A 12,534-nucleotide genomic window follows, 5' to 3' on the forward strand; every position below is an offset into this window, starting at 1 on the left:
GTCGCTGGTGGTTGAATGCTGGGCAGTCATTTGTCCAGCATGGTGGGAGGATTTCTTCTGCCGTGGGCAGAGGGATGGACTAGAAGACCTCCAAGGTCCCTTCCACCCCTATGATTCAAGGGAGGCAGTTGGGAAAAGTTCACCTTTTTTTGGCCTGGTGACAATGACTCCCATTGCCAATGTGCTGTGACAGTTTCCCAGTCACTTGTGCAATCCCTTGCTCCCTCTCCCACCTGGCAGTTGTCATCTTCCTGGTGGGACAGGAAGGGAATGGGAGGAAGGGAGGGAAGAACACCCATGCATCTTTCCTGACACACACCATCACCCTGGGTGCCTTTCGTAAGCCCCGTGACTTCTTCTCTGTACCTTAATGCACTTACCTGACATGTGCTACCTCCCCGGGATACCTTCTCTGTCCTATGCAGCACCACTTGGACACCTTTATGCATTCTCCCTGATCCATTCTTCCCGACTCATGGTACTTTTCATGGACCTTTGTGTGTCCTCCTCAACTCGCAGCCTTTCCGACCCATGCTGCCCCTCCCCCAATGCTTTCTCTGACCCGCACACAACCTCTCATGCATTCTTAGGCACCCTCCCCAACCCGCATTGCCCCTCCCCCCCACATGCCTATCCAATCCACCTCAATCCTTGGGTTACTCCTCTCTGACCAAGCCAAAGTTAGATGACAAAACTAAACGTTGACTCTGGTTGTTCCAAGAGGTAAGATAGAGTTCTTGATTTGCATGTCTTGATAAATAAATGATGAAACTGACTAGGTATGTTAACTGCATTTGGTAGAAGGAGGAAAAGATAGCTATTAGCTTTCATGGAGATTCTTATAGAAAGATTGTCATCTGAATCTAGGGAAATTACCGTATATAAACATCACCAGTAATTTTGATTTCTGAAACAGAATAGCTGTTTTATTGGGGTATGATATTTTCTACTAAGAATGAACATTTCAAAAATTACATTGTAATCCAAGAATCAAGTGTGTAGGAAAATAAATGCATAGAATCTATAATAAAAGTTATAGTCGGTAGCCACAGGATAACTATTATTTTTATGGCAATATGGTTGTTTTGCGAATCACATTCAAAACCATTTAGGCTTACCGCATACATTGATTTGCATGTTCATGTTCCTTTCATGTTATTCATCCTTGTGCATGTACACTTTTGTGTTTCTCCATTGTGTTAGTTCAATCATTGCCAACTAACTTTATTTTAAATTGTCTAGAAACATATAGCTCATGGCCTGATCCCTGCAGCTACCATAGCTCCTAAACCTGCTGTCCCCCGCACCCCTCCCCCTCGTAGTCCAAACCCTTCTCCAGAAAGGCCCAGGTAGGTTTTTCATCTCTTGGTTTGCAGTCATGTAATAGAATTAATATTATTAATTGATATCTGAATATTTAGTATGGTTTATCTTGCCTGTACATTTTTATATGCCAGACAAATGTATGATTACATTTGAAAGACAAACGGGTACCTCATATTTGCATGTTATATAATTTAAAGAGGTTTTCGGCAGCTTTGAACACAGTCTACTTGATAGTACAAATGTTAGCTGGTCTTTGAAATACAAAAACAAAACAGACTTTCTTCCAAAAATGTATAGATCATAGCCAGCTTAATATTATCATATGGGCTGCAGCTATGTTCTTATTATTTTTGGAAAGATTCAGACTCCTTCCATCACTGACAAATGTTGTTTTATTACTGTAGATAGCAATTATGCCTCCATTGCTATCCAAATATTTGGCACTTTTGAAAGGTGATTGTATATTGGCCCACTGTTGCTTCAGCTGGAATCCTTCTTTGCATGGGAGCATTGTGGAGCACGTGCATATACAATAAAATGCAGATGGAGATAGAGTATAAACAGCGGTGGGATTCAAAATTTTTAACAATCAGTTCTGTGGGCATGGCTTAGTTGGTGGGCATGGCTTGGTGGTCATGTGACTGGCTGGGCGTGGCCAACTCAATATCACTTACATCGAGGCATGCATCTCCTTGCCTGGCCTCTCATGACTGTGGGGATGCTGCAACAGTCATAAGTGTGAAAAATGGTCATAAGTCACTTTTTTCAGTGCCATTGTAACTTTGAATGGTCCCTCCACACAAGCAAAGTACCAGCAAAGGAAGGGAAAAAAAAAACCCAGAGACGTTCCTGAGACAGGAAGTCTAGTCCTGCCAAGAATGTAATAAGGATTAACGGAGAGGCAGTTTCTGTAAGCAACACCAGAATGTTTCCTTCCTGCCTTCTTTACAGGATTAGGCCAGTAATTTCTTCTAACAACTGGTTCTCTGAACTGCTTAGAATGTTAACAACTGGTTCTAGCGAATAGGTGCGAACTGGTAGAATCCCACCCCTGAGTATAAATGCCAGTGCAGCTGAAAGTAGGAAATGTGGCTTCCTGTGTAATAAACTTTGCATTGTGGTTGAGATTAGAATTTAGCTTACTAAGATTAAAAATAATAAACTAAGTGAATTGTTTTGATTACTCCTATAAGAATTTAGAAAAATGATACGGTATTATTGGGTTGAATTGATTAAATCCAGCAGTGGATTTAATAGATCCAATATAGGTGATCAGCAGCACATGCAACACTTAACACAGTTTGCCATACTTTTCTATTGTAGAGAAACATTTCTTCTTTTGTGTGTGTGTGCGTTGTGGGTGTTTCCTCCATTATTTCAGATAGTTGAAACCATGTCATGTTTTAACATTCATATACATATGAATGTACAACCTGGACCTTCCATGTAAATAGTCTTATAGCCTGTTGAAAAATATGTGAGTAGCTATATATAAAGCTGGCTCTTTTCCCAGAGCTGTTGAAAGAAAACACTAGATTCAGGAAGCAATTGTATTAAGATGTATGTTTTATTTAATTTAACTTATATTTTGAACTCATTACGATTAAGTGTTTTACTTATCTTATCCCATCCTTCTGATCCGTGATTTTTTTAAAATGATTTTTTTCCAGGTCTGCTTTAGCAGCCGCTATTCTTGCAACGACCTTAACTGGACGAACTATTGCCATCCCTCAGCCTCGTCAGCGATCTCTTTCGGAAAGTGATGCTAGCTACTTGCAAGATCAGGAAGACTGTATTGAACCATATGCCACTGTCACTGAGCTACGAATGAGGTAAAAAATATTGCACATTTCGGCACACCTAATCCAATGGTATAAAATAATTTATTCTCTAGCAAGGAAGTCCGAAGTTCCAACTTGTTGGAACAAGTTGGACAACAAAGTTCCAACAGGTCAAGTGTAAACTGCAGTCTATGTGACTGCCACTTTTATACATTTTTCTTTCTTCCCTTTTTCTGCTACAAAATGATTCTAAAAATAACAACTTTTAGCAGGTCTAAATCTTGGAAACTGCACTTTAAAAAAAGAAAGTGTCAGAATAAACCGATTTCCCAAATTCTGAATATTGTAGCCAGTTGTAGTTGTGTATTTTTTAAAACACCATAAACAAGCTTTCTTTGAAAAGCACTTCTGGTTTGAGATTGGCAAATATTCAGAAGAAATGTCTGACTAGTAAAAGCATTAATATGAGAAGCACTGTGAATTTTTAATTGCCTGTAAAGTAGCATTTCTTTTGTTTTGTTGACTAGAAAGTATATCACACAGAAAAGCTCAGTTTAAAAAAAAACCCTATATTCTTTTTAAAAAAACATTGAGTACTTAATACAATTATTATTTGTTAAATACATATATTGGATTACACTTTTAGTATTTTCTGTTTATAGTCCAAATTGGAAGAATGATGGTGGTGAAAGGAATGCTGTGCAAACTTTGGAAGCGCCTGCGAGTTGTTGTGAGGATGACATGGATACATTCACTTCTGACACAGAAAAAGAATCAGATCCCGACCGTCAGATTATTAATAAAAAAAAAAACAGGAGTCATGAGATTATGTATGCCATGCCACATAAAATCAAACACGTAAGCTTTCAACATTTTTCTTTTAGCTACCTGAGCATAAATTATAAGATTCCCCATCCTTGTTTTCCCTGCAAAATTTCTATTATGTGGTCCTTAAGAGATTGTAGCGTTCTTTTTTTTAAATAATCATTTTTATTTTATTCAAGAAATTAAAATATAAACTTCGAAAAAAAATTACAAAGACAAAACGTGCATTAAAAAAGACTGATCGATGTATTGGTGTAAATAAGAGTAGCTTCCCTCCCTTGCAAAAGAAGCCTTCTAAACTCCTGCACATCTATCTGCAACCAGTTGACCTCTCACCTATCTGCTGTATATATAAAGAAAGACAGTTAGCACACTAAACTTCAAAGCCCTCTGTTAACAGTGTTGTCATTGTGTTTAACTTGCACAAAGAGATTAGGGCATTCTTGTAGAGGAGTCCGAGCTGTTCCAAAACAAAGGAGCAGCCAACTAGAAGAGCCACCTACATCCCATAAGTGGTGTCCCATATAGAAAAGGACCTTCAACAGATAGTCTCTTCGTACTCAGGTTTCAGTATTTGCTTGGGATAGGGAATCTCTAAGGTGGACAGGAGTAATTTTTTTTAATATTAAGAGGTACCCTAACCCAGCAAGAGTTTTTAAATATTTATTTATCAATAGCACTTAGGCTTATATACCTTTTCCTAGTGCTTTACAGAATCAGCCTATTGCCCCCAACAATCTACGTCCTCATTTTACCAACCTCGGAAGCATGGAAGGCTAAGTCAACCTTGAGCTGGTCAGGATCAAACTCCTGGCTGTGGGCGGGATTTAGTATTGCAATAGTGCATTCCAATCACTGTGCCTCCACAGCTCCTATTTCCTTTCACTATCCATTAAAAACTGTGAGGAAATCATAGGGTCTGTTGTTTCATGGTTCAATTTGAGCATGAGGGATGCTTTCACAGGACATAAAAGGCTCAGGAGGCTGCAGTTTGTTATGTCTTGTTTAATGTGCGTTCAAGCACGTACTGTACATTACACCCACAATTTGTCCTTTCATGTGTTTTGGGTTTTCCTCTTTTTAATCAATGTTCTGTTTTTTTAATGACATCGTCAGCTGCCTAGAACCTTTTGGTAACATCAGTTTCTATAATGTATTGCAAAAATTTTATTTAGGAAAATCTCCAAGTATCTTCTAGTGCCAATGGTGAAGAAGATTCTTTTGTCTGCGAACCAAGTTGTCTCATCCAGCCAAATGTTCAGATTGAAGGTGAGAAATGAGCATTAGGATTAAGGAGAAAATAAATATTTCTACCATCTGTTTCCCACCTTTAGTGTTGTTTGATTTAGTACTGTAGTTCAGACTCTGATAATTTTTCCCTCCATGTGGGGAAAGACTGCATAGTTGACAGTGAGAGAGAACCTGAATCCAAATGAACAGGACAAGAGTGACTATATCTTAACATATATTTCTTTTCACCTTTTTCCGTGAATAGAGCAAAAAATAGCATTTTATAAAAACCCTCATTGCACAAACCTCTGTTTTCCTAACCTTTTACACTTGCCAAGATATTTATTTAAGATAAAGGTGGAAAAAAATAGAAACTAAATGAGATGAAACTAGACAGATCATGAAAGCTCAAGCTTGATTAGGAACATTTGATAGATTTCTCTTTTATACCTCAAAACAAATACATTTTTATATTACAGAAATTGAACATCCTGGAGTGAGGTTTAAGGTAAGAACAGCATAAAAATTATGTTCCATTTTTATTTAAGCGATTGAATCTAGAATTTTTAAAAAAAAAATTTTAAAGAACTTTCCAGGTTAGAACTAAAGAACATCAATTTTAAATGTTCAGTGTATACCTTTTGGAATAGTTGCTGATATTTTGTGGGGAGAAATGAGGAGTCCTACAAGAAATTAGGTCAAATATTTTCTTCCATTTCTAGGGAGACAACTCAGGTGAAACTCCCCTGAATAAAATACCACCTTCGTCTTCAGGTACAAACTCTCTAAATTTAAGTTTAATGTAAATGAGTTGTGTTGGATTCTACGTAATAGATTGAGTGTAGTTCTGAGCCATAATTTAATCTAACAAGAATTTGGGACTTGTTTATTTCCCTGTGTTGTTAACATAAGCTATTGTTGAGATTTGGGTAAAATGCTAAACCGTGGAATCTAAAATGGAAATGGAGGTTGCTGTGTATGCTAGAAAAATACTGTATGTTCCCTGCATCTTTTGTTTTCTGCTTTAACTCCAAAGTACTGCACTCTGTATATTTTGTATTAATAATAGCCCCAGTCTCAATGTACATCCGGTCTCACCATAAGATTTTTAGAGGTTGAAGAGACAGTAAATTGTTTCCCACAAAATAAAAACATAAAAATCTATTGCAGTTTACAATTGAATTAAGATACGTCTTGTGTAACTTTAATAATTATTAATGTTATAAGTATCTTCAAGCTACTGGAGTGGATTAAGTTGAGACAGAAGCCTTTTCATAAATGCAAAATGCCTGCTTCTAAATAAAGATTCTTAGAGTACAGGCGTTTTACCAAAAGGTTTGCATATATTTATGTGACTGATAAATATTTTATTTCATTTCTTGGGTAGATGCAGTCCTCCACAGAAAACAGGAACAGATGGTTCTCCCCAGAGAGAAGTTCCAGAAATTAAAAGAACAACATTGGCATCTAAACAATGCAAACCAGACCTTGTTTTCCGAACTTGAACAGTCAAAGCAGTTAATCAAGGAACTCCAATTAAAAATTATGAAATTGGAAAAAGAGAACAGACAGTTTAAGGAAAAGCAGAATTCACACAGTGAAGGTGCAAAGGAACCTATTTTCTTTAAATATAATTTATGGTGTTCATGTGGGAGAGAATAAAACTATATATGTGGGAATCAAGGGAAGAATGGTTGAACTTTATCATTCTACATGTACCATTACTTAATATATCTGGCAAACTTAGGAAAGATATGGGGGAAATGATAAGTTAGAATGTATTTAACTGGAACTAATTGAGATGATAAAAACAAATGGTAATGTTTTGTATCATATTTAAGAAAGCACCTTGAAAATTAACTGAGTTAGTAACCCAATGTTTGTCCTATGACTCTCCTCTTCCAGAATTTATGTCCCAAGAAATGCATTTCTGAATGAGCAGGTCAATTGGATTGTTTGGGAAAATTTTTTCCATTTTGCTGTGGGTTCCTCTGCTGGGTCCAGGTTTTGTTGTTGTTGTTGTTGTTTTAGATCCACTTTGAAAGTGCTTTTATGCACTTCCTCAGATCTTAAGGCTGGCATTTGAAATACACTGATTTAACTTGTCATTCCAGTTCCCCCCCTCGGGATAGGATTCTTTGAAGCATGTCATAAAATATCAAGGACATTTGAGCAGGTTGCCTTTGATGGTTTCATCCTTCCCAAAATGAGGACATCATCATCACATGTCAGTTGCAATGGAACACTCTGCTCCTTATTCTCACCTGATTTAGATTTAGGCTATTTTTTTAAACGTAATTTCCAAAATTACGTAATATCCATCCAGGCAGGTTTGATCTTCTGGACCCCTAGGGGTGTGGGTTTTTAGGGGTCTTACGCAGAATTTCCACCCCCATCATCTGCTGCCTGGTCCTTTAATTGGCTCTACCTAGTATCTTCTTCATATAAAGTATCTGCTCTTGCCATTGACCAGTGGTCCCAAGTTACATGCATAGATTTTGTCATGCGGTCCTTTGGATTTGCGTTATATTTTATAGCCTGCACAATTTTTTAGCTTTCACGATTTATTCCTGCCCATGAATCTTCTCATTTATACAATCTCAGGCTAGCAGCAAAATAGGCGTATTAAATTGCCATATATAGCTCCTGAATTGCATTTTGTTTGGGGATTCCTAGTTGTACATGTGAATTTTAAATAGTTTTATGGAATCGCCATATCTTTAAAGAAGTTCAATTTGATCATACAGCATTCAGCTTCAGTTAGATTCTGGAGATGTTTTAGTAATATGCACCTGGTTATAAAATTTAATCTGTTTTTTTTTTTTGTATTAATCCAGAGGAAGGCGCAGAATTGCTGTTATTAAGACAACAAGCCCAGGAACTAGTAGATGAAAATGATAGTTTGAAAATGACTGTTCATCGCTTAAATGCAGAACTAAGTCGTTATCAAACAAAGTACAGACCAATTTCCCCCAATGAGGTAATGTTCTCTCAAGATTGTTTAGAATATAGTATCTTTAGTGTTTAAGCATTCCCAGCTTATTGGTTCTAGTAAAAAAGACATTCACCTCTCTTTAACAGCAATGTTCTAGCTTGGGTATCATATATTCTCTTTTCCAATGTGACCACAAGAAAGGCTTTCAAAATTTTCCTCCGTGTTGTTGTTATTGTTAGTGATAGTTGCTGTTATTTTGATAATACCTTTTCCCCTTATTGTAATTTTTATAGCCATTTACAACAGAACAGTTACTTCCATCACCCGCACAATAAAACTAACAATGTATAAATTTAACAGAGTCATTAAAATAGTGAAGAGAAGAAAAATGTAACCAAACACCAATCTTTATTGCAACATTAACACAGAAAAGTGGTACATCTTTAGCAGGTGCCTCAAAGTTTAGTTATAGTACCAACTATGTACTATAGTTTTGAAGCCTTTCATGAAGAGAGAGCATTCCTGTAATGGTATGTGAGAATGACCTATGTCAGATGAAAGGCAGCTGAGCCTCTTGCTGTGCCTGAATTCTTACCGTGAGCTCCGCTGCCTTTTATCTGACTGGTCCCTTGGCTGTGTCTTTTTTGCCCTGTCTCCCAAGCACATGTACCATTCCAATCCCAGAGTTCACTGCCATCACAGAGAGATCCTGTCCTCATGGAACTAGAATATGGCATTCTGGTTCACAAAGTTGGTGACCAAAGCAGAGTGCAATGATGATAGCAGTTCCCATGTACCCTGTTTATTGCTCATCCTCATTATGTCTTGACTCTTTAAAGCAGTAGTATCTTTTTTCAGATGAAAGTCTGAAAAAGGATTCTCTACTTTAACAAACAGGGGAGATGCTATGCTTGCTTGACCACTCAGCTATTTCTATCAAATTATTTACAAAGCATATATACTCTTCCTGGTTGCATCCTTGTTTATTTATTTAATCAAGATTATTCATTATAGTTCCTTTCCACTTTCAATTTTAATAGGTGTCTGAGGTTTTGGTTATATTAGTCTGATAGTGATTTTTTAAAAAAAATATACTTCCTTAATGCATAGGTACAGGAGATTGTTGGTACTAATGTGGCTTATATTTTTACTATCTTAAGAGTGTGAAGATTGGAAGTCTGCCAATGAAAAAACCAATACCCCCATGGCTGGTAAGTAATAAGTTAACATTTTTCATTTTATAGCATCTGATATGTTCACCGTTATCTGTTTCCAAATTGTAGATGATTAATTATCTTATTGACATCTTAAAATAAAATCTTAAAATATTGTTATCTGATTAGATAATCTTCACTAAAATGTTTTAAGTCTAATGCTGCTATACATTTTAATGGGTTGAAGATTCCTTCTTTATTTTGTTCAGCTTGACATGAAATATTTATCTCCTCTTCTGTTGGCATATGAAGACAGAATGAAAGAAAAGGAAGAGTTGATTCAAGAGCATGAGGCAAGTTAACAGCTCTGTATTTTAAAATCTGTGCAATGCCTTTTGACTAGGAAAGTGTCTGTATAATACAATTCAGTCTAACATATCTTTGGAAATAATGGATTTTTGCAAATCAGTGCTGCCAAGTGTTCAAATACACAATAAGTTTAAAAAAATAAAAGATATGATTCTTACACATAAAAACTAAGTGGTCAAGGAAAATGTCAGGCTGTTTTCTTTCACTTTAGGAGAACTTTCACCTAATCTGCTGTTTAAGAGGGACTACTCTTAAATTACAAGAGTAGGTGCAAGGTTGACTCAGCCTTCCATCCTTGTGAGGTTGGTAAAATGAGGACCCAGATTGTTGAGGACAATGTGCTGACTCTGTAAACCACTAAGGGCTGTAAAGCACCGTGAAGAGGTCTATGTCTAAGTGCTATTGCTATATATATACATGACCCTATAATCCCTTGAGTCGGGGTGACTGAATGGAACCAAGCATTTACTGGCTGGATTCCCTTCCTGATGCCTACGCACAGCTCACAGCAGATATTTTCTCTTTCTGCCCAAAGAAAGAAATTTCTGCTAATACCTACTACTTCACAGCCTCCTGATTGTGAGGCAAGAGCTTCACTTCTAGGCCTCTCACCTACTCTTAAATTTTATACAAACGAACCTTATTTCCCATCCTCAGTCCCTTACCATTTTTTAAAAAATTGACAATTTCGTCTCTGCTAAAGTCCACATTATATTTATAATATAAACTTTGATTGGAGTAGAGCAGTGTGATTATCTGTTGGGATATTTAAAAGACAATAATGACTCAATTTAATGAATCCCATAAGGATCATCTTCTTCATCATAAAATCAAATTGTATTTGTTGAATTTACCATGGTGAATATATGTTTTGTTTTGCTTTTCCTTCAGGAAAGCATGAAGATGTTCAAAGTACAAGTGGAAGAAGTAGTGAAGGAAAACGAGCAGTTACACCAAAAATTAACTAAAAATATTGGTACTTTTATTAGTACCAAAGAATGGTAAGGGTACTATGATTTGAACCTGTTAGATTGTTTCTTTATTGTAATTTGTTTATAAAAACCTACCCAATGACTTTTAGTTATATTAAATCCTGTAAAAATTCAACAATGTTTAAATAAGCAGAAATAATATGATCAGTATACATTGTATTATATTAAACTTATTTTTAAGCTTAAAATAACTATTGCTATTTGGTTATTATTAAGTGGTTATATTTCTTAGTGAAAATTTGTGAATATTTAGTGAATATTTGATAGCGGAAACAGCACATGCCAAGAATGCTGTCCTAAGAGAAATACCAGATTTTGCCTAGAAAAATGTAATTATTCACAATATAACATCTATACAGAGATTTCTCCCATAGGACACATATATTCTAAATGCATTTTGGTTTATTTTATTATTACTATATATTATTTTGAACTCTTTGGAGGAAGGTTTCAGTGCTATTTCAAATTTCAAATCAATGTTCTTTTACAGGCAGCATTTGCAAAGTCAAGCCAAGCTTGTCCTGGAAGAAAATAGAGTGTTAATGGAGCAGCTTAAAATACAAGAAACCAAAGTAAACGACACCATCAACCAACATGTTAAAGAAGGTGAAATAAATTTATCTCTGCACCCAACAAATGTGAATAGAGAGAGATATCAATTTTACCTCCAAAGGTAAAAGTTTTGTAAGCCTGTTTAGAATTACTGGTGTTGATAATCAGTGACTACTATCAATTCAGCCATGAAACCTTTTCAGTTTTGTTTTGGTTTGTAATACTTAGTAAAACTTTGCAGTAGTTGATTATTTAATTTTAATATGGTACACATTCAAGTTTCATCATGGTAAAATGAAACATGGCTATAAACCAGAATATGAAAATCTAAAATAAATAACATTGTGTCATACGTACGTTTGTATTCATTTCAAGTCAGTGTCATCAGCAATATAAAAGAGACAAAATAAAATTTAGAGTTAGAGTTATTTTTTTCACTGTAGTTGCTGGTCCTGCTAATATTTACAGATGTAATGGCATATTTGACAGCAGCTGAACAATTGCACTGATATTACAGAATTGTAAAAAAGGAAGATTTATAGCTAATAGTAGTACTGCAAATTAACATGTAAGAATCACTAGATTGAAATTGGAAAGTATCCATATGAACAAAAATTGTAATCTAATTTTCTCTTTTTCCCCCCCAAATGTTTTGAATTTTGGGCAATCCATAATTTTGGTTTAGTTTCCAAACTGACCAAACAGCTCATTACTCTGGAAACCGAAAAACAAAACCAAGAAGTGGAATTGAAAGATTGTCAGAAAAAGCTGGAAGAATTACGCTCTGCATACAAAGAATTAAAGGCCAGCGTTACTGATTACGTAAGAGCAGAGGAGCACATTGCCTTGGAAAATAAATTTAAAAAGTAAGCGTCTGATTATAAAAGTCCCATTCCTGCCAGTGTGTTTTATGTACTTTTTACAATACTTTGCCATTTTTATGTCTACATTTTTATGTCTACAGCTTTAGACTTTCTGAAGTGGGTTCTTACTGTATGCCAAATGTTTTAATGAAGTGCCTTGGTTATTGTAGCTGCAAGCTGTTAACATTTGCAGCGATTGCCATGTCGTCAGAAATATTTATTTCTTTCACTACTGAATCAACCATAATTGATCTGTTCGTTTCTACAAGTTATGAAGATGGATGCCTTGGTTTGCTGCCTGGTTTTCATTATTATTTCTCTAGCCAATTGCAGATAGAACAGGAAAAGAGAGAGATGGAGACCCAGGAACTGGTGAAAAAACTCGCCTCTGTTCAAGCGGAAACAAAGAGCCTGTTTCTTGAGAAAAATGACCTGGTGGCAGAAAACAAGGCTCTAGAAGCTGAGCTGGAAATGGCCCAGAAGACTAAAAGGTTTACTTATTTTTGT

At 36.0% G+C, this 12,534-nt stretch overlaps 1 protein-coding gene across 1 annotated transcript in view; it reads left to right on the plus strand.

Annotated features, from left to right (window-relative positions):
* CEP89 (centrosomal protein 89) overlaps window positions 1-12,534 on the plus strand; it is a 29,351-nt gene that overhangs the window by 378 nt on the left and 16,439 nt on the right. The window contains exons 2-15 of the mRNA XM_026718987.2: window positions 1,243-1,349; window positions 2,997-3,158; window positions 3,770-3,965; window positions 5,108-5,201; window positions 5,642-5,670; window positions 5,885-5,936; window positions 6,550-6,765; window positions 8,000-8,142; window positions 9,258-9,308; window positions 9,521-9,604; window positions 10,512-10,621; window positions 11,103-11,218; window positions 11,850-12,030; window positions 12,351-12,518. Coding sequence (XP_026574772.2) covers window positions 1,243-1,349; window positions 2,997-3,158; window positions 3,770-3,965; window positions 5,108-5,201; window positions 5,642-5,670; window positions 5,885-5,936; window positions 6,550-6,765; window positions 8,000-8,142; window positions 9,258-9,308; window positions 9,521-9,604; window positions 10,512-10,621; window positions 11,103-11,218; window positions 11,850-12,030; window positions 12,351-12,518 — 1,709 coding nt within the window. The remainder of the gene's footprint in view (window positions 1-1,242; window positions 1,350-2,996; window positions 3,159-3,769; window positions 3,966-5,107; window positions 5,202-5,641; window positions 5,671-5,884; window positions 5,937-6,549; window positions 6,766-7,999; window positions 8,143-9,257; window positions 9,309-9,520; window positions 9,605-10,511; window positions 10,622-11,102; window positions 11,219-11,849; window positions 12,031-12,350; window positions 12,519-12,534) is intronic.

This window comes from Pseudonaja textilis, chromosome 11 (genome assembly GCF_049901715.1).
Source record: "Pseudonaja textilis isolate UNSWEBS1 chromosome 11, rPseTex1.2, whole genome shotgun sequence".
Lineage (NCBI taxonomy): Eukaryota > Metazoa > Chordata > Lepidosauria > Squamata > Elapidae > Pseudonaja > Pseudonaja textilis.